The 23,211-nt window shown below is 44.3% G+C and overlaps 1 protein-coding gene across 4 annotated transcripts in view; it reads right to left on the bottom strand.

Annotated features, from left to right (window-relative positions):
* Positions 1–932: 932 nt before the first annotated feature.
* Positions 933–23,211, bottom strand: part of LOC119404923 (ras-specific guanine nucleotide-releasing factor RalGPS1) — a 77,912-nt gene continuing 55,633 nt past the window's right edge. For 3 of the 4 annotated variants that reach the window (XM_037671639.2, XM_037671620.2, XM_049418553.1), the window contains 3 exons: positions 14,976–15,063; positions 7,763–7,855; positions 933–1,214 (listed from right to left, as the gene is read on the bottom strand). In XM_037671639.2, coding sequence (XP_037527567.1) covers positions 1,029–1,214; positions 7,763–7,855; positions 14,976–15,063 — 367 coding nt within the window. In that variant the 3' untranslated portion in view covers positions 933–1,028. The remainder of the gene's footprint in view (positions 1,215–7,762; positions 7,856–14,975; positions 15,064–23,211) is intronic. The other variant, XM_049418556.1, reaches the window with a different exon arrangement.

The raw sequence follows: 23,211 nt of genomic DNA, 5'->3' as shown, positions 1-23,211 counted from the left end.
ACGTGAGCACAAAGAACGGTGACGCATTTCGGCGCGGTCTGTCGTCGTCGGGCTCATTGTCGTCTGATGGCGACGATTTTCTTGCGGCGGGGATGGAAGGAATTTTCGACGTGGCGAATCACTTCAGGTTTGACCCGCTTGCGAGGAGCGATTCGTCGGGAAGCGCGTCAAAACAGAAATGGCGGCTACGACGTCATCATAACTTGTACCGGTTGAAACGTTTACGTAGGGGAAGTAGGGGGGTCACCTCGGGTCACCTCCGAGGGTGTCAATGCACTAGGTGCGGCCTATAATGCTGGATCGCGCTCGCGAACTTCAAAATTCATATAAAATACCTTCCAAGCTTTATTCGCTGTCGATATTTTGCAGATGGTACACACACGTACACGGGAATCGATCCAGCAGGTTTTCTCGGCCGCGAAATTTTGTGTCAGTACCCCTTTAACAAACACTTTCTTAATGTTAGCAGTCCTCTTGTTCCCTCACTGCCTTTTATTTACTGCACTAAAAACACATTTACATCATTTTTATGAATCTACAAACAACCCAAATTTATTATCACATTGGCATCCACTTCATCCAAACTCAGACTGTACTTGCATTCCTTTATCCATCGCTGCACAAGGGGTAGTTCAACTTGATTAATCTTCCTGAGTTCGCATTGCATTCATGCTTTCATGCAGACTGCTGAAGTTGTATCAATCAGTGTTCCATTGTAAGAACCTGTTTCATTGCTACCAGTAACATGTTGTACAAGAGAATTACCCTCTCAAACAAGAACAGTTTGTGAAATTATTTCATGATACCTTTTGGGTTTAAAAAATTAGCCCAGAATTGTAGTGGTAAAACACAATCCTAGAATAATGTATGGCATGGAATGATCCAGAAATTTGGTCTATCACACAAGGGGAATCAAGTCAGTAATTAGTATCAAAATAATTTATGATACTTTTAATTATAATACAGTGGCTGCTCATGGCATTGGCTCAATCCATCAACAGTCATTCAGTGTACACATCAGAAGCAGTCTAGAGTGTTGTGCCAGCAGAAGCGCTCAGGCAGGCACACCAGTCATGGGCTGAGCTGCCCACAGCAGGCCGGAACTTGTAACGACTTCCACGACCAGGGTCCAACAACTGGAAGGAGTCGGAGTCTGGGCAGGCAAGCACCACCCAGCCCGCAATGCAGCTCTGCTTACACGGCTGGCGTTTGAACTGAAAAGAAGTTTATCACAAAGCTTCTGCAGAGTTCTGTGTGGCAGAAGATGCAAGTCAAAAGATCGCATTAAAAAAATCATTTTGACCTTTTGAGTGCAAAATTATGCTTCGACATTCTATCTTCTTGTGTAAAACTATCAATGTGCATCTTTAGTAAAAAGACTAAAAAATTATTCTAATTGAGGCGTGGTAGCTGCAGGTGCTTGATTTTTCTATTCATGCTCAAATGATGTGATTCCCAGGTATCTACCAAATGATGAGTTCTCCTGGTGTAACATGCAAGCACTCGCCATGGCCGAGCTAATCATGCTTTTTTCATCAGTGCTTCGGCAAGGGCTATACTTCCATCATATGAGAGGTTGACAACTGAAAGCGGGTTGCTTTGCTCTATTCAGGGCAAACCACAAGATAAGATATGCTTCACGCACTACTGCAGAAATGGCCACTTCCATAGCCATCAGGCTATGGAAGTGGCCTTTGAGCCTTTGAGAAGGTTTGTTAAGAGCTGGGTGCCTTTCCAACTCCAGTGTTCATTGCTCTAATCAGCAACAGCAACCAATGAAAAATCAAGGCACCTCAAACACAGACAGCTGAAGCTAAATTTCATCGCTGAAGTGCAGCAATGAAAACCTGGTTGGAGGAGGAAGCTGACAAATGTCCTCATAGTACCATCTATACAAGGGGAATTTTGAAGAAGTTTCAAACTTGTTCCGTACGCACTCCTCTAATTTCTTGTATAATTTGAGTACAAATTGATGATCTGCAACAATACGCATGCATTAAAAAATTTCAACCTCGTTCTTCTCTTTTTTCCAAATTTACACTTTTTTTTACAAATTGTGCACAAAAGCTTTTGTACTTAATAGGGCTCTTGGACAAAATCTGCAAGCACATTCAGAAGGATGTATAGAATGCAACTATTTAGGCTTCATTGCAATTTGCATCAATGAGGAGATGCACACTTTAAAAAACCAATCATCGATGGTCTCGATAACTATAGTCGACATTAAAAATTTTCTTTCGAGGCAAGTTACCGTTGAGGAGAATTTGTTTTTGTAAGTTATATGCCACCATTTGTTTGGGAGCAATACAGACTCTCTTATGTCACTCTCACATAATGTCAAAACGTTCCACAAGAGGCCTTACTTTTATCACCCCTTCCAGGTGGCATACACAGACACAAAAAGAAGCCAGGTACAGTGGAACCTCGGTGATACGAATCTCACGGGACCACCAAAAATATTCATATCATCCGAAATTCGTATCAGCAGAAAGCATGAAAAATTAGCATGCGGCAAAAGAAGACTGGCGTACATTTTAATTTATTGTTTTTCAGGGCCGCAGCAACGTCCGCAAGAACCCTGAATGATTGTCAGTTAAGTTTTTAGATGTCGGCAATCATACCAGCACTCATAAATATATGGCTCGTATGCGTGTATTTAATTAATGAACCAGGTGCGTTGTGATCCGCGAAAGCAGTAGCCCCTTTAAAATTTTAGTATGTTTTTTTTTTTTTTTGCATGACACCGGAGTACTGCAGCAAAAGTAACGAAAGAAGCGCTTTGACGCGATGGATCAAGGCCACAAAATTACAGAACCACGGTCTTGTGTTACGATTTTGTTATCGCGGAGGTGTTGGGGATGTTTTGGAGATATTTACGGCCATGCCCGCACAAGTGCGACCACGCATGTTGACACTGTGAGGCGTGACTCCTTCGCAAAGACCGTCCTGGTCTTCTTTCGGTCCTCGTCCACTTTCATAGGATGTCTGATGCACGAGGCATGCACGTGTAAACACAGTACAACGACAGAAGCCCGCGTCGACGCGTTAGAAAAAGAAGCATGGCGCTAATATCATCTGTAATCTAAACGCGAAAGCACACGGAGGCACTTAAGAGCTTTAAAGATTCGCACACACAATCTCGGAAGCCGTGACGCGTCTCTGAAGGTTTATTCTGACCGTAAGAAGAGCGTTTTTCTGACACCGTGATTCTGACAATTTGGCGGTGCGGCGCGCATGCCCACGCTTGCGTTCCCGCGCTCGCACGTGCTTTACGCATCTTCCGGGACAGCACGGACAGCACCTCTTCGTATCTATGCGGTAGCATACGTTCGTATCAAACGGCACTGGGTGAAAATTGGTTCGCAACAACCGTACTCCATCGCATTGCAGGCTAATGGGCCTTGGCCGGGACCAACGAAAAATTCGTATCACGCCGAAATTCGTATGAACTGTGATCGTATCACCGAGGTTTCACTGTATAATATTGAGAAGCAGCTAAAATCACACAGAGCATCATCATAAATCACACACACGTGCACACACACGCACATCCCCATACAACAAAATTAGTTGAAGTTTAATTTTTATGATTATGGTGAAGGGGTAGTGCAATTACAGAAGACTATCGTTAAACAAATCCTGAAGGGATCAAGGAAATTTAACATTTAACAGGATTTCCATTAACTGAGAGATGAACAGGGCTGCATTATTCAGGTATGAAACCAATCATAGTAGGAGCAGCTGTTCCGTTTAAGCAGCAATTCTGTTTCAAGAGGTTTCCGTTTACTGAGAGTCTACTATACCTACTTTGTCATAGCCATGCACCTGACTGCACAGCTGCATTCAAGTCGCAAGGCTGCAAGGTTTAAACATGGTTGCCATGATTTAAAACAACTAGGTCAAAACATCATTAATGCGGCCTATCTGACAGTTAGGCAACCACACTCAAACGGTCCATGTGTAGCACTATCATTTGCAGCTCAGCAGCATGTCAAGTTTATGTCATACGAGCACAGCTTTCTTTTCTCCTATTTTTTTTCCACATGCTGCTGAAGATACAAAAAGATTTATGTTTAATAAATTTACAGCAGTTGGATATTTTATCACATTCACAACAGCAAAGCACAAATGAAGATGGGCTGCACCAATGCATGTAGCTTTCAACTCTCTTCAGGTCCATCAGTGCATGCCCTTGAAGCACAGCAGCAAAAATAGCCCCAGCCCACATGGCTAGTGGCATGTCTATGGGCACTACTGACTTAGTCACAAATGCCTTTTGTAACTAAGTGAATAATGCTCACAGACTGACTCGCAGTTTAGCTAAGCGCAGTTTATTTTTGTCAAGTGTATATTTGAACTAGGTAAACAATTATTAGCATAGTTTTACTTGTAAATAGCTTATTTCAAAATAATAAATTGGAGAAACTGTGGACACGCTCCCATCATAAACTAGTGCCAAGCAGTGTCTGCAGGGAGTAGGACTGAGATCTGCTTAGGAGGTGTTCAACTGTACTCAGAAGCTTTACGACTGGTCACTTCTTGACAGGCTTTATCTCAGGCGTGGTGACAAAAATTGAACATTTCTCTACAACACCACCAGCCCACTTTGTAATAAATCAACAAGAAAACCCTTCCCCTTGAGAATATATTAACCATGACAGAGAAGAGGCTGAGCAGAAAATGACCACGAGAATGAAGCAATACCACTGCAGTAATGTTGCTTGCATAGTCCAGGGCATCTAGAAATTTTTTACCCTGAGGAATTTCACTAGTTTTGATAAATACTACGAAACTCATACTGCTCTATCAATACGATCGGTACGAGTTTGATAGTGTTTATCAAAACTAGTGAAATTCCTCAGGGTCAAAAATTTCTAGATGCCCTGGACTATGCAAGTAACATTACCACAGTGGTATTGCTTCATCAATATGATCACCCGCCACAGTGGTCTAGTGGTTATGACGCTCGACTGCTGAACCGCAGGTCGTGGGGTCGAATCCCAGCCCTGGCGGCCGAATTTTCATGGAGGCGAAAATGCTTGAGGCCCGTGTACTTAGATTTAGGTGCACATTAAAGAACCCCGGGTGGTCGAAATTTCCGGAGTCCTCCACTACGGTGTCTCTCATAATCATATCATGGTTTTGGGACGTTAAACCACAACAATTATTATTATGTCAATATGATCCATGCCTTGCCAATGTTCCTTACGTCTTGTTGCAAGCGATAAGCATGTTAAAGAGCAGTAGATGTGGTATAACTAAATGCAACATCCTGCTGTTTCAGGACAAGCCTAGTATACAGGGTGTTTCAATAAATGTGCCCGAAAATCCTCAAAATTAAGGGAAATAGAATATTTTCTCGCTACCTTCGTAATTACTTTTTTGTAGCAACAGATATCTTAAGACGGCTAGAAACATCAACTACGACAGTAATTAAAGAAATTAGATTACATAACTTCTTAATAATTGGAGACAAGCAGTTGGGTCAAATGGGAGAATTAAGTCCTTCCTGCGATGAGCCCATCACGCCACTTTGAGATCTTGATAAAGTGGCCTCTGGTAATTATTTCGTAGTAATGAAATTCGACCAAATTCACTGGCGAGACCGAAAGGAATATTCCAATGAGCACAACTAGAAGATGACCAGAATGACGTCACTGTTCACGAATATGATTGCAGTGGCGTTAGTTCTACATTCGTTAACGTATGTGCACCATGTGTGCTATAACCCCAAGCGCAGCCTGCACACACACGAAGCGAAGTCGATCGATAGTTGATATAACGATGCTTGCTCATTCAGGGAGTCTCCTAAGAATATGAGTTGCACTCTTCCGCGTTTCCGTTTCACTGGTGAAATTGGTCAGATATGACCACTCTGCTACAATTATCAGCAGCCGCTTTTCGGAAATCTAAAGCGGCAATGGGCTCATCGCAGCAAGGGCTCCTATTCTCCCGTATAACCTGTTGACCACCTGTCTTCACTAATTAAAAAGTAAATTACTGCAGTAATTGATGTCTCTAGCCATCTAAATATATCTGCTGCTACAGAAGAAGAAATTATGAAGGCACTGAGCAAATACTCAATTTACCTTATTTTTGAGGATTTTCGAAAATATTTCTTGAAACACCCAGTATATCAGTATTCTGCAGTGGCTGCAAAGGCTGGGTGAGCTGAGATGGCTGGCTTATTTGTGTGCAATGTCTTCCCATGTGTTTAGTTTTATAGGTTGTGTTATCTCAGAGTACTGGAGATGCACTGAAGCAAGAGGCAACATGAACCATTTGCTCACCTATGCCTGTTCTGTTCAGCACACCAGCGTTCTGACAGCAAGTGGTTGTGGTAATCAAATGCTATTTGTTCATGGATGCCTGTGCACATGTGACACCACGCTTGTCAGTTTAGACAGCAAGCAAATGTTTGCTGCAATTTATATATGGATGACAAAACTAGAAGCTTTCCGTTGCTATCACTATAACACTTTGCTTCTTGGCCAAAACCATTACTTGTTTCGGACTTCCTGGATGGATTATTCAGAGATTCTTTGTGACCCCTTCAAGCAAAAGAAATGGTCAGCAACTGTACATTCGATAAACAGCCCAATTTTAATGTAACAAAATTTCAATATCCCCTTCAGCGACGGTGTGTACAATTGTACACATAAACTTCGGAGGAGCGTCACGCACCGCATGTTTCTTAAATGGCTTGGAACGCAGTGTGCACATTCATGCAGGCTTCCTGAGTGGAGAACTAGGAGTCATTTAACTTTATTGTTACGGATCACTTTGCTGGAGACACTACTATGTTCGACGATCGTTCGACGTGCCGCGTTCCAGGACCAATGCCAAGAGTATTTTTTTTCTTTGCTCAAAACGAACAAAAAAAAAGAAACTGCACATGCATTTTTGGCCTAATATTCCATTCTTTTTATGGAAGTATTGAAGCTGAGTGATTGCAGAATAATTAGATATTTAATTACATGCTAATTAACATTAATTACTGAAACTCACACAAAACACGTTCCTTTATTTTCTTTCTTGGAATGTAACACTGAGTGCCTAGGAATCATGCCATACGAATTTGACACATTTGCAGACAGTGCATCATAATTTGCGCCTGAAGGGGATATAGCAAAAAAAAAAAAGTGCCAGTCTTTACGATTTCACTATATATATTGAGGTTTAATTGCAAGCGTATGCGCTGCAATTTTACAGCGAAAGCTCTTATGAGATCACACAACAGCCAATTTTGGTGGCCTTGTTGTCCGCCACCGCTGGTGTCCATAACCACCAGGCCCGTAGCCAGGGATTTTTTTTCGGGGCGGGCCCACTTGCTGAAGGCTTTAACTATTTGAGAAAAACACCTATTTTCATTATTTATTTTTGGTAAAACACACCTCTCCATCAAAATTCTTCATTGTCATCAGCCACAGCATCAACAAAGCGCACATCAAGCCTTACAGATGTGTAGCAGGTACCCCGCTTCTCTGCAGAATAAGAAATAATGGCATAGTGGGTGCTTCCCTACTTCACAAAAATTATTATTTATGGCGGTAGTAGATACCTTGCAAGTGTACTTATAGTATTGCTCCAGCAGAGTTTACAACAGGGATCTAGAAAGGCCGCTCTTCCGGCTTTCGCTGTGACTGTGCTGCGTGTTCTGCGCAGGCCAGGCAATTTTTTTATCTACCATGGCAAAGGGGCTAGCTCCTGTACATGGTGCATGTGGCTTGCTCTAGGAAGTTTGTGTAATGACATCACTCACATCAGAACGTTCTTTGGCCAGTAGTGACTTGGGAGAGTAGAAGACTAAAGAGTTTCCTCGCAGCTCCACCCAGTACCGCAGCCATGAAGACATCTGTAGAAGATGACACAGTTTTCAAAAGAATGCTTAGAGCTTACCCTAAACCAGGCATTCTCAAGCTTCCTAGCATCAGGTATCAACTATGGTTGACACCAGAGTGCTAACAAAAATCCTACACCACACCACCACTACCTCACAATAGTAAATATTGCAATGAATCGGTCAAAATGAGAACAATCACAGTGAATACATTACAGAGGTACTTCATCAGAAATCCGATGTGCGGTGCAGCACGGGCCCTGCAACACTTTTCCAAGTAATCATCGAATGACTTCATTAAAAGAGTTTATTAAGGTGAAAGCCTTAGATGCCTCATCAAACACGAAAATTGACCAGCGTCCCGCATCGGCAGTGTCAACACGAGTGATGCAAAAAATCATCATCACGTGATGATGTCACCATATGACGTCATCACATGACATCATTTCTTGGTCAAAAGTGGGCCAATCACGAAGGCACTGCCTTCGTGATTGGCTTTCTGACTTAACCACGTTAAGTGCAGAAAGCTTTCAGAGGGTGGCGGGGCAGTGTCAACACATCGAATGAGAAGAATAAGAAGGTGCCTTTTGCCTTTGAGTCGTCTTAGGTGAATGCATAGGGACGCTGTGAGTTTTGCCTCATGAATTGACTGCCACAAAAATTTTTAGAATCCGTCAAGTAGAGGGATTTGTCGCGCGCTTTAAGCACTTTCTCTCTCCTTTCGTACCAGGGAGAGCGCTGAAAGCTACACCGGGGGTGGGGGATGACAAGGGGGCAAGAAAATGCATTTGTTTGTCAGTGTGCATCGTGACCTTGAGCACTTTATTTTCTTTCTCTATTTTTCTTCCAACGCACAGCTTACTTTCAGTGTGATCGCTAGTGCGTAGGCGGGCACGTGGCGGCATATTGCGGTGGCCACGGTTACTATGCAGCTCACAATGCTCAAATTAGCCAATGGCCGTGGACTTTGGGCTTATGGCACGGTCATCTGGTTTTATGGCATCACTTGTCGAGAGAAGAGCGACCAATTTCTAGCTGACTTGAGAATTAATTGTAAATTCCAGGTTGCGTTCTGCACTACAATGTTTGGCTCACGTGTTCTCAGGAGTCTCAACTACTAATTGGCAGCATTTTCTGACCATGCTGAAAAAGTGTTTGCAGGGCCCCTTACATATGGCCTGAAATTTGCTGCTACTCAAAACCTGGATCTACTTAAAGTTGTGCTTACAGAAGGAAACTTCAACAACCAACCATTTAATAGTCAGAGATTTCATTTTAATAGCAGCACAATTTTTAAAATAAGTCTGTTTCAACGTCCTGTCACCAAAAATTCTATTGATCACTATGTTGTGCGTAAAGCTGCTTGAACAAAAATTTACCAGAAATTTGGGCCTCAATTCCAATTACAAAACAACATTCAACGGAAGTTATCTTATGTGCAAAAAGTCACATCACGTGTTCTTGGCGTTTCAAAGCATTGTACAGATCACAGGATGAAGTAGCGAAGCGGTTAGTGTAGGTGTGGGTGACCATACCATTTGCCACTGTTGCAGAATCAATATAACCCCTTCAGCGGCGGTGTGTACAATTGTACACATCAAATTTGGCGCCACAGAGCGCGCCTGCCTTTACTTCGAATGGCATGACACACCACGTGAGCATTGATGCATGCGTTCCGAGTGGACAGCTAGCGCCATCTAGGTTTTTAAGAAGAAAGCTGAGGCCCAAACAAACACTGAAGATGGATGCCTCGAGCTTTTACGGATCGGCACGTGAGTACCATGCGGTTCTTTTTTTTTTTTAAGGCTGTAGAATACTTTTAGAAAGATCATGTTCATTTCAGATGAATAGATAATGTTATCGCTTTTTACAAATGAGAAGGTTTTGTGGTGGTTGCTAAAGATCGCTTTGTGCTGTTCAGTAAAAAATGTGTGTGTACGTTTGTACACATAGCGCTTCAAGGCTGCCTCACCAGATTACATTCCTTTTATAGTTTATGTTGTTTCTAGTCGATAATATTGAGCTTATGCGTTTTTTTATGCGTTATAGATCTTAAAGACCACTCAATATGCCGGCAAAAGGCATCGACTACTTCGGCTCAGGCTCTTTTAGCCAGAATAGCCGACGGGAACATCTCAGACGGCGACTTCTTGGACGACAAGTTCGAAGAATCTGATGAAATTGGGGTGAGTGTTACTTCTAGACAAATGCAATTTAAAAGTTTTCCAATTATGAATTTCTATAGCATTTTTATTTTATTTTTAGCCTGCTTCAAGTGAAGATCATTTTCCAGAATCATTGAGAGCCACTGACAACATCAGTAGCAGTGACGATGAAGAGAATGTGCAGCCACCGCCGACAAAAAGACAGAAAACAGCGGTGAAGTGGATTAAAGGGGTACTGACACAAAAATTTTGGCCTCGCGTTTTTTTGCTGCAATGTGTTGCTGGGGGCCTGTTAGTCATAACACGGCACATCGTTTGCTGCAGCGCGCGACAGATAATTAATTACAGGCTCCTCATTACCGACCAGTGTCAGTTTCGGTTTCAAAAACGACAAGCCTCCAGGTGCAACTATCACCACCTAGCGGCTGCAGCGCTCGATCACGTCAGCACACAGAAGTGTGACGCACTTCCGCGCTGTTCGCGTCGTCTCCTCGCATTCGCACGCTTGCCGCACGTACTGCGCGATGTCGTCGCCATCATCGTCCTCGTTGTCGTCGTCCTCCTCATCGTCGTCTGTTGGCGACGATTTCCTTGAGACACTAACAGCGCAGCGGCGAGCGCGTCAAAATAAAAATGGCGGCTACGACGTCATCACAACTTGTTGTATCGGCTACAACGGTTACGTAGGGGAAGTAGGGGGGTCACCTCGGGTCACCTCCGAGGGTGTCAATGCAATAGGTGCGCCCTATAATGCTGGATCGCGCACGCGAACTTCAATATTCATATAAAATACCTTCCAAGCTTTATTCGCTGGCGATATTTCGCAGATGGTACACGCACGTACACGGAAATCGATCCAGCAGGCTATCTCGGCCGCGAAATTTTGTGTCAGTACCCCTTTAAGAAGAAATTCTCCCCTGTAAACACCGAATGCAAATTCATCCCTGACCAAGGATCAACTGTACTTGAACCACTTGAGTACTTTACGAAGTACTTCACTGAAAAAAATTTTGATGACTTAGCCCATTTTACCAACATTTATGCACTCCAAAGAGACGGAGTTGAACTAAATACTACATCTGAAGAAATTAAAGTTTTCTTTGGTGTAATGATACGCATGGGAATTTTGAAATTTCCGAGAATCCGCATGTATTGGCAGGAGGACACACGAATACCAGGTATTGCGGATGCTATGACTTGCAAACGCTTTTTCAAGCTTCGAGCAGCACTCCATGCTACTGATGCCAATGCTCCACTGGATCCAACACAGAACAAGTTTTGGAAAGTAGCGCCAATCATTGATGCAATCAGAAGTCGGTGTCTTGCATTGCAACCTCTCACAGAAAGCAGCATTGACGAACAGATGGTGCCATTTACTGGAAGGGTCCCCGCCAAGCAGTTCGTGAAGAACAAGCCAAATCCACAAGGAATTAAAATATTTATCCGTTGCAGCTCAGACGGCATGGCTCATGATTTTGAGCTATATCAAGGGAAAGGGACTGGTGTAAGCAAGGACCACTCACATCTCGGCCTTGGTGGATCGGTTGTGATGCGAGTTGCACAAGCGCTCCCTCGTGGTCTGAACGTGAGATGCTACATGGACAATTATTTTTCTTCTGTGCCGCTCTTCCGAGAGCTGAAATTTCTTGGCATTTTGGCGTCTGGTACGATAAGAGCCAACAGACTTCTAGGCTGTGAGCTCAAGAGTGAAAAAGTTTTGAAAAAGGAAGGGCTCGGAAGCTCCGACTTCAAGATTGCCGAAGAGGGAGATGTGGTGATTGTCCGCTGGTACGACAATGGCCCAGTCAACATGGTCTCCACAATTGTAGGACTAGGTAACACAACTAAGGTGAAAAGATGGAGCGAATCAGTCAAGCAACACGTCGACATCGATTGTCCGCAGGTAATCGCCGAGTACAATCAGATCATGGGTGGCGTCGACAAGCTCGACTTTTTGATGTCGCTGTATCCCCTGCAAGCAAAGACGAAGAAATGGCCAGTAAGAGTAATCTCCCACTTCATTTGCTTTGCAGTGTGCAACAGCTGGCTTGAATACATTCGCGACGCTAATGCCGAAAGACTCCCCAAAAAGGAAGTGAAAGACGTTATGGCTTTCCAGTCGGACATTGCACGGAGCTTGATCGCAAGCAACAGGGCTGAGCCAAACAGGAGGGGACGACCAAGCACCATCTCTCCAAAGCGTGTCCGAAAATCACATGTCGGTATTCCAATGCCAACAAATTCCACAAGGTTTGACGGCACAAACCACTGGCCCAATCACATCAGTGCCAACTTCCCACAGAGGTGCCGAAACACTGGCTGTGTTTCGAAGTCTCGAGTTTCTTGTCGCAAATGCGGAGTTTTCCTCTGCCTAAGTGCCACAAGAAATTGCTACTATGATTTTCACGTCAAGAAATAGGAGCCATATCAAAGCAGTCAAGCTGAGAGGCATTGGAAGTGCACTCTTAAATACTTCTGGCAAGTTCACAGTACCTGAAAACAGTTATTCCTTGTGTAAGTGGCCATCTACATATTTTACGGCCTAGAGGCGCAATGTGTACAAATGTACACATCACAAAAAAAATTTCTTGGTTCAATAAACATGTTTTTATTCATATCACTCTGTTTGGGTCGCTTTTTAGATGCATATTTGAAAGAATTATAATTTTCCTCCGTGTTAGTCTTAATTCGCACCTGAAGGGGATAAATTATGGGTGCACGAATATTAGAACTTTCGAATATTTTTCTAATAGTGCTTGCTATTCAATTTGATTCGCACCGGAATTCTACTATTCAAAGTAGTCGAACTCCCGGAAAATAGATATAATGGTTTCATTCACTAAAAATCAAATCACAGAGCTTCTAAATGATAATTTAAAACTATGGCATGCTGATATGTTGACGATGAGAAGAAAAAAAGGACAAACACAATGCACCCTCATAGAAAGTGAAATTTATTCTGCTGGCAGTTCCTTTCCTTCAGTGATTTAGTTTTGCTGACTTTAGGATCACTTCTGGATACGCCTCGATCACATGCCGTTTCAAGGACCGTTACCTTGACAAGCTCTGTCTACACGGAGCTGCTTGAGAATGCCTGCAAGCTTGTCATCGAGATCAGGATATTCTCTCATTTTCAGCCCATAGAAACTTTTCCTGGTAGACCTGCAGCCGAAGATTTCCTTCCTTCATTTGCACCACTCATGGACACAGGTTTCAGACACGCAAGATAGATGCGACGTAGCTGTCCTCAGCATGCGAAATAACTTCCCTTTGATATGAGCGTTCATAATGAAAGGGGCGCATCACCGTTTCCACTTCGCTGGGAACAAATTCGACGCAGACAGACCGTAGTCAAGCACAAAATGAGCCTGTGCGGACTACGTCACTCTAGTGTGGACTAGCTTTAAAATGCGTTCCTGCACCATTTTGTGATGGCGATGACACTACATCTGTCACTGGCGGTAGGCTTTTGCTAATGCCGCGAATGTGGTTACGGTTTTCTACTCAATCAACTCGTTTTGCAAAACTCGCTTTCCGAACAATGTCTTGGCACCGCAAAATCAGCCTGTGATATAAAATTCATTAGTATCCCCCGAATAATGACACTATATCACGTTATCCAGGCTTGTTGCAATACTGCACGTTACGCTCATCCTGCAGGCTTGGCCCCATTAGTGCAAAGCTGCCTTAATTTTTTTTTCTATGTTTTGCACTACATTTTAAGATGAAAGCGTTACTTGGCCAGGTTTACGAAAGCGCACACTCGTCCGGCATCCGCAAAAGCCTTGTGTGGAAAAGATTTGACCTCTCCCACTGGAACTGACGCTGGCGCTAACAACTGCCGCAGAAACCACTCACAGCGCGCAGTAGGAGGGGGAAATCCACGCAGCAGATGAGGAACTACTGACTTGAAGGGAGCGCGCCCTTGTCCACCACTCAGTTGGGCCTCAACAGAAGTTGAAGGGGAGGTTGAGGAAGTAGCGTCTTTTCCTTTCACGTGTAAAGCGTTGTTGACACCACTTTGGTTGTATAATCATGTAAATAAACATAATTTGACCTCTGCACTTGCTCTTTCTTTATAAGACAACTAAGAATATGCTTACGGATCTTCTGCGACCTTTTTTCGTGTAGGTTATTTCACTTCAAAGTATTTGAAAAATATACGAATCGATTCGCACTCAAGCATTAATATTCGAATTCGCTTCACACCCAAAATTTTGCCATTCGTTTTATATTTTGCAAAATAAATGCAAAATATCAAACACGTTATGGACTATTCAGAGGACAATATGATGTAACCTTTCATAGAAAGCAATAAAGCAATGTCAGAGAGTGAGGACAATGGACATGAAGTAAGTAAAGTGCCATTCTGTGAAAGTAAGGTTTACTTATTTAGTCTTTTTCTCATAGCTATAATCAGTGGCCAGCTATGTTTTTATCGCTAAAAAACCTAATGAACATTTCATTTCTACCTTGTGCAGAAGTTCTTATGTCATTCTTGAGTTCATTTTCCATTTTTTTCTGTTGCAAGCCCATAAAAAAGGAGTGCATGTTCATTTTGAGGACATGTTAGAATTGGGTGGCAAATAATATTTCAAATCAGTGGTGAGTTCTGGTGTTTCCTTCTAACTTTTGTTTAATTCAACCTTCTGGACAATTAGACCAATTTTGCTGATCCCGTCACGATCGAATTAACTAAAGTCACCAGTACCATTGTTGATTTATCAGGTATTTCGAATTTCCATTTCAGCGAGTTTCATTCATCCAGAGTCCGATGTATTGTCCAATGTATTTCGACTTCAATTCTACAATACTCAATCATACTGCACACTTTTAATCAATAGTTCTGTGTGACAGGGATGCTAGTCAACTTGAACAATGCAGCAGAGATGCTTTGTTTTTGTGCACACGGGAATCTGAACGACAAAAATTACAAAGAGTATAAGCCAAGATAATGAGGAAGTGCTTACAGCAGGTCGACGTCCATCTTTCAGAAGAGTTTTTCTGCGTAGACAACCTTGGCAGCTCGCTGGTTGGGTGGCCAGCTCTTCTTCCCACCTGAAAATAAAAAAATGTTAATGAAGCAGTCTGCTACCCAGCATAGGTAACCCCCAGATATTTATTGAAGCACTGTCAATACAAAATTGCTTGTACAGCACAATTATTGCTTTTAACTACAAAGTAGTATATAGCACCACTGTATTCCCCTGCAGCACATATCCTATCTTACCCAACATAGCTCGAAGTAAACACAACCAGAGAGACCTGCCACATAGACCACATAAGCCAGTTGATAGCGCCTCTTTTCTCTCTCCTTGTTCTTTTTTTTTTCTCATGTGATTATGGAGTTCTTATACAGGTTTAATGGAACAGCAAATGGGTTTCTGCAGCCAACGTTGTGACACCGTAAAAGTGATATGTAAACATGGAAGCAGCTGTGCTTTCAAGCTTTATTCTTAACAACAACAAAACGGACACTCAAGATGTGTAAGTGCCATCACCATCACAAACACCACTGTACTATCCAAGGTATGTACGGCTGCCCCTAGTCAGCCATGTGCACCTACAGCTGGACTAGTGGAGAAGAGGCACTCTGTGCTCCTTATAGCATGCTTGATCACGTGACCTCGAATATGGGCGAGTGGGAAGACTTAGCGCAACACTCCGCCATCCTTCTTAGCTCACTCTCACACACTTTCCCTTCCACACAGCATATGCTGTGTGAGGTGCAACAGGACCTTATCACACTTGGACCTTATATGGAACATCATAGTGACAGCAAAAAATTGCCTGGAGTATAAATGTAATTGCTGTCACAATAAAGCAATGATAAAGAAAACATGCTCCACTGAACGAGTGCTAGCAGTAGTCAATCGTTGATGTTTTGCACACATGTGATCAATCGGACACATTTGCACCTTCACCACATGACTCGAGCTGAAACTCAAGCACACCAATATTGCCTGCTAGCTGAATGCTGTACAAATACGAATCAACAAGTTTTTCCAATCACTAGGTCAGTAACAGGCAGCATTCTCTCAAGTAGATGACCTTAGATCTACTTTGACAGCACTCGTCGGCTTTTTTCTCCTGGTTGCTTGTTTAACAGGACACTAAAGGCAAATGTTAAGTCGAAGTTGACTGTTGAAATAGCATTCCATAAACCTTGTAGTTCTTGTTTCTTGCCAGCGAAGTGCTTAGATTTAAAGAAAATCATGTTTTAGTGGTTCACATTACAGTAGAATCTCGATGATACGAACTTCAAGGAGGAGCAAAGATATTCGTATCACCCAAAATTTCGTATCACCAAAAAACTTGTGAAATCCATTTTCAAACCACGATATACACACAAAACATTTATTTTCTTCGAAAGAACTCGCGTATGTCTTTCTGAGACACATGCGAACAAACCAATAAGAGACAACACAGTTGGCTGCCGCGAATGCACGCTTCAAAGCTTCACTTGAGGCCAAATGAAAACTAAGTGCCAAAGTCCGCTCCACCATAGCGATAAGCGAATGGAAGGAACGCCAAAATGGTTCGTGCCTTTTTACAACTTTATTGCCTTTAATATACTGTTGCGCTAGCCACGTACCTTCGGAGCTGCGCAGTCGCTATCGACGATCGCGTCAAAAGCAACCGCAGTTTCGTGCACAGTGGTTGCAGCAAACTAGTTTTGTTTTCAATCCGTGTGCACAGGCCACGCACATTCCTTCAAAACTACGTTGTTGCTGTCTATGATCGTGGCTGCCGTGGTTTTGTCTGCAGCGGTGATGGAAAACAGCATTGCTTTGACTCGGTGAGCGCTAGATACACATGTATTTTCGGAATTTCGTCGTCGCCACATGTAATCGCGTGGATAGCGACTGTGGCTTCGTCAACAGCGGTTGTGGCAACAATAACCACAGTTCTGACTGTGTGTGCATAGCCGCGCACATATTTCTGAAGCTTCCGGAGCACACTGCTCTCGACCGTTGCTCGACGGTTTCGGTCCTAAAGTTCGTATCACTTGTCGCGACCAAAAAGTGTTCGGAGTGCCCGAATTTCGGCCCATTGGACACAATGAAATTCAGCTAGGGAATTTTACGAATTCGTATCAGACCGACATTTGTATCAGCCGACATTCACATCACCAAGATTTTACTGCATTAGCGCACTTGAAACCACCCTCCTCGAACTGGACTTATGATGCAGCATTCCCCAACCACACCTTTAGCAGGCACTACGCCAGTGCTTTCCGTTCCCTGGCAACTTAGTGCCTGCACCGGAAATGCACACAAGTATACTTCCTGGTGTGTTTATTTTCGTACACTTTGCTGGCTGCTGTTGCTTGCATTGTAACCCTATGTTTTCCACGGAGAGAATAATTCCAACAAAGCACTTGATAATAAGGCACTGCTGTGTAGTGTCAAGCTGCTGCATATGAACCAGGCGTCAGAGCCAGAGCATGGCTGCCCCATGTGTGCATCTTTCATGTGCTGGCGCTGTTCGGTGAGCTGCTGTTTATGCTGTTGATGCGCCGCACCACCAAGACCCAACACAATCGACCCATGTATACCATGAAATCTGTGCAAGCAGCCTTCAATTGTGTGATCCATGCCGAACCAATCTTCATCCCTCCGAAGAGTCCGGCGGAAGGCGTCTAATGACTCAGTTCACTTCAAGGAGCACTGACATCAAATTTTAAAGGGGTCATGAAGCACCCCTTGGGCTGATTGAAAAAACACATCCTGCGGAAAGCTGACACGGCTATGAACTGCTCAGCCAAATATTACAGTCGTGCGCGCCGCGTAATGGCCACAAGCGGAGCGCGAAGTTGCCGTTTCCCCAGGCACCCTCTTTTCAAACAGAGGCCGGTTCTCACTCTCGTCGGTGGGCGGGGCGTCTGTCCGCTGTACGTCGCAAGAGACATAGCATGCTTATTGGCCGATAGCCGACGTAAATCGAGAGCGGCGTTCGGATCAGATGCGCTTCTTGCCGCGGGGTGCCGCCACTTGCCGGCGCCGCACTCCTCAGTACACGGTAGCCGCACTCGCGCAAGCGAATCACAGCGGGAGAGCGATCGCGTTTCATGACGCGCGCTGGCGTAACTTCTTTCCCCCATGCCATCCCTCCCTGTCTAGCTTCCAGTGCGCTCGTCGGCATGAGAAAAGAGAGAAAGCGCTGGGAGCGTGCGCCAAACCCCCGTAACTCCGCTGATTCTTGACGGATTCAAGAAATTTTTGCGGCAATCGATTCGGGAGGCAGTACACTCCGATACTGAGGCTATTAGATCATTACTTGGAAAAGTGGTTCATGACCCCTTTAAAGTCGAGATGTGCCATTCATTCGACTGCTCGGTATGCATAGGTCTTCTTGGCCAAATTTGAATGGCGTCCGTCGCGTGGAAGTAATTTTATTTCGAGAGCAAACAGCGTACAAAAGCTCAACGGAAGATTGATCACGCTGCGACATCGACACTAGTGCTACGTGTAAGGTGTGATACATTCCGCAAATACCATCCTGAGTGATGATACGCCAGTAACAGTGACGTCGCCGATCTGAGTGTATTTATTGAGGCGCCAACGCCAGGCGACGCTCTCACTCCCAGCCAGTGGCTCTCCTTGCTGTCCCGATCCGTGCTTGCAATTCATCGTGTCGCATCGACTAATTTGTTGTGTGCTCCACAGCGCGAGTGCGATCAATCACAGCGATTACGTGCCAGCATGTCGGGGAACCGCTGCGTAGTGCGGACCTGCTCGTCGAGGCGTGGAAAAAGCGGAAAGTGCGTGGCATTTCATTACACGTACGGTACACGCCAACACGACCACAAGCTATCAAAGTGGAGTAGCCTATAGATAAATAACATCACTAACAAGTAGCACGCATGTAGCGTTAATAGTGAATGTTAGTTCGTCCGTGGACTTCCTTGCGCTAGCGTAATACCGGGTTACTGCAGCCGTAACCGTGAGAGGCCGGATAGGTGGGGCCATCTGGCGGCGCAAAGAAGAACCTGGCAAGCACAGAACCGTTATTGTAGAAACCTATCGTATTCTATTTCTCCGCTGGTGTGAATTCGCTATGCCGATATTCCATAGACCCCTTTGCATATACTGGAATGCCGTGCACGCTAAAATTCTCTGATATAGCTAACTGAGACACACCAGCGAGTATGGCCCAAGCGTGCGTCCCCTGGCACCTCCTCGTTGCTGCTTGGAACGGCGTCCATTTCTGAATCGCTGTTTTGCAAAGGGTCGAAGTGAAAATGATTCACGACGTCACGTATCGCGGTGATTCTAAGTTCCAGAATGTCGTCTTCAACACAAGTCGATACTTTTGACGGCGACGCTGGTGACAAGGCATGACTGAACGTGCGCGCCTAGCAGACGAAATGTTAGCTGAGCAGCTGATACTTACGTCACTCCTTTCTGTGGACAAGTGGTAAACTGGGGCACGGTCTGGAGTTGACCGCAAGGGAGCGCTGCCAGCGCTAAAAAATGGCGGGCTTGCAGGCCGTTTTGAATCATGCTAGATACCGGTGATATAAATCAATAAAACAAATAGCTATTCGTCCCTCAGTTGCATGTTCGGTCGCGAATCGCTACTAGGGGGTAGATAACTACTCGTGGATGCAAAAACCTTGACATGCGTAAATTTGATGTCAGTGCTCCTTTCAAGACATGTACTGGGACAGGTCACAAAAGTAGCCATAAGAATGATATGTAGCCCTTCCTATTAATAGTTTTACGGTAGACTCTCAATGATTCAAACTCTGATAATTCAAACTTTCAGTTAATTCAAACAACTCTTAAATGTTCGGTTGGCCCGCTACGTTTTCAATGTATTTTAAAGCTGCTTAACTGAAACTGCCCCACTGCACCAATTTGGTTAATTCAAACCTTTTTGCTTGCCTGCTTTTGTTGCTTCTAGATGAACATTTGCGTTTTTACGTCACTAAGAGTCGCAAATGAGGACGAGTGCCTGCCTACAAAATGGCCAAACCAGCCAAACTGCATGCACCAACAATCGCATGGTGACTGACGAAGACAATAAAAACTGAAATAGTCTGGTCTTGGTTTATCATGCGCCAAATGCTTCTTGAAGTTACTTTCGCCACAGTACAGTGGTGTCATGCGGGAAAGAGTCCTCAGATTGGGAAGGGGCTACCAACTGTTGCGGCACTGTAACACATTTTGTCCCTTAATTACACACGCGTCCACGCGTTGTATAATAACGAGCACCAGTATGATAGCTGACATCTAAAAACTTTACTGGCAATCATGCAGAGCTTTCTATGATGTCACTGTGGTACTGAGAAACAATAAACACCAGAACACTCATTGGTATATTGCATTGAGTCATTTATGAGAACTTCTAATAATCCAAACAAAATCCTGAGGTCCCCTCGAGTTTGAATTTTTGAGAATCTACTGTATTTTTTTAAAACTTTGAAACCATTCATTTGATTCTTCCATTTCCCTTGCAAGGGCATGCAGCATCCTGCAAAAACAATGCTTTGAAGGTCGTGTTACACGATGTGCTTACGTACAGTTGGTTTCGTCATCCTCTGCACGAAAATGAAGCAAGCACATGAGTAGATTTTTTTTTTTGTTCAACGCACTATTGCAGAAACGCGGCACTTAGACACTTCAAGTGCGGGAGTTCCCTCCATGGTGCCCATTGAAAAGTGACGTCGATTTCATTGGTGCAACTGCTCTTGATCAAGTGGCATACATACACAATTCGGGCATCCGAAGACATCACATGGATGCAGAACTTTCTCTAAATTGTAGTTAGAGCGAGTTTCGCGAGCCAGCAAAGCCTGTACAGCAATAAGTGTTAACGAAACTATTCTTCAAATGCCAACATGCCAGCAGAGCAGAGCCCGGCGAAGACGAAGCCTTTAGACCACTCACATCGTCAAGGGTAATGTCAAGAAGTTTGTTTTTCTATGAATTGGACAGAAACGCACAAGTAGCATTTTATAACATCCTCTGATTCACTGGGGTGTTCTTTTTTTATTATAGGTAGTTTGAATACTTGTGATTACATTGACTATAGTGAGGACCTACTACGTCATACCAGGCTAGTACAAGAATGTCCCACTGGTGGTGCAAATCGCGACCTTAACCCTTTGAGTATCGAATTGTTTCGAAAGAAACTTTCACAGATGGTTAAATTACTTTATTGCGGATTTTGATTCTAAAAAATGTGTAAAGTCAGGAAAAAATTGTAAAAAAAATTAGGAACATTATTTCAGTGTCAGCATCATTTAGAACAGCAAGATGTTCAGTAGTATTCCAGTGTGGTATTCCCTGAAACACTGGTCTACGCATAGCACCTTATCACAGTCTAAACACATGAAACATGTGTCTGTTCTCTTCTTGGAGTGACGAGTTGTCTTGGCACACACGACATCTCTGCGTGTGGCTGTCTCATACCCCTGTCACATGGGCACCCGTGAACTCCGTTTAACTCCCTCGTCTTTTCCTCGAGGGAGATCGGGTTCATGTCACACGGTCACCATTTGGCTGTGGAAGTTAAATGGAGCTTTTGGTGGAGGAAGTTCGGTTATGCCCATTTCGGCTCGATGGAGTACTCTCGTTCCCAGCCAGCTACTGCTACGCTGAAAACTGCACTAGCAAAATTGTCCTAATGAGCTTAATTATAATTTTAAAAACTATGCTCTTTTTTGCGTAGAATTTCACGCCCCGTAGTGTAAGTTTTAGTTGTATTTTTTCGGACATCAGCGCTTGTACTCTCCACACCAACGCCTCGCCAAGCCGCCGCTGTGAAGCGTTGCGCGATATTTGTTTCTGCACGTGTGAAGCGCACGCACAAGCACTGTGACAGCAATGGTGATTCCGAGCACTTCATCAACACACAAAAACACGTTTTTGTTGCTTTAAAGGCGACTGCACAGGCAAAAAATTGGACGTTTCTACGAGCGCAGCAGCGCTGTTTCTGCCCCATGCGGCAACCGTCGAAAGCTTGCACCGAGCCGTGTAGCACGGCCACAACTCCATTCTTGTAATGCTCCATCAGGTAGTTAAATGCCGAACGGAGTGAAATGGAGTTCGGTGGTCGCCGTGTGACAGAGGTATTAGTAAGATGTCTGAGGCACCCTCAAAGGGAAGTGGCGCGCCGTCAGTCGCAGCAGGCTGTCGGCGGTTCGTCTCCCGCACCTTGGTTGTTGGATCTGGGTCTGGTAACGTTCCAATATTTGGGCAGCGACTCTCTTTCTAAACATGGAAAGCTTCACCAGAGTGCCAGTTCTCTCGTGGTACAGAACAACAGTGATCAGCAGTGTCAGGTCAAGCAGGTGAAAAAAGGACTTTTTGTTCCATTTCAGGGTTTTCCTGATGCTTTCACTGAAGCTCGGCTCTGGGGTCCATGTATTGATGTCAACATAGTGACTTTGCGCTTGTCGCACCATTTCAAGGCAAGCAGAGTGTTTGCGTGGAAGCTTTCCATTTAACCCTTCTTCATCTTCTTTTAACACGAAAGTGTTTTATTCTGGGGTCCACCACAGCTACACTGACGTATTTCCATCACGGATATGACGTTGTAAAATATACGTACACTAACAGATGGCAAAGAAAAAAACTAGAAGAATAAGTTCCGTCGCCGGGAGTCGAACCTACGAACCCTCGCTCCGCAGCGCGAACCGACTCGGCCACAGACGTTACATTCTTCAGCATCTTAACGGTGAGCTATTTATATACACCATTTACCATTGGTGGTACTCGGAGATCGGTGGCACTTCAGCGTGTTTTCGTTATCACTAGCAAGATGGCGCGAAGGACTCGAAGGGCATGCTTTAAAGGTTGTCGCCCCACGCGTTGCAATGCGGGCACACCGCCACAGGGCATGGTCGCTCGTGCACATGCGCTTATCTCGTGATGGAGGGTGGTTTTGATGTCTTGTGCTCTCACCGCAAGTTTGCGATGAAGTTACAGAGAGCACAAAGGTCACTTCACTCACTGCAGCGGCCGCTTTTGCGAAAGGTGCATGCTGCTCACAAATAAATAAGTTATAACTGTGACAGTTAGTTCGTGCTCATCCTGTGTACACTTGTGCATTCGTTTCGTGCATCCTCCTTTGTGCTTGAGCAGCGCACTTTAACTGTCGAGCTGTGACAATTGTTAGTTCGTGCTCATCCTGTATATGTTCTTTCCGAGCGTCCTTTCTGCTCAAGCAGCGCATTGCGAGTTTCGAGCTGCTTGC

The sequence above is a fragment of the Rhipicephalus sanguineus genome, chromosome 1 (genome assembly GCF_013339695.2).
Source record: "Rhipicephalus sanguineus isolate Rsan-2018 chromosome 1, BIME_Rsan_1.4, whole genome shotgun sequence".
In the NCBI taxonomy this organism is placed as follows: domain Eukaryota; kingdom Metazoa; phylum Arthropoda; class Arachnida; order Ixodida; family Ixodidae; genus Rhipicephalus; species Rhipicephalus sanguineus.
The sequence above is the reverse complement of the archived record's forward strand: the minus strand, read 5'-3'. Positions and strand labels throughout refer to the sequence as shown.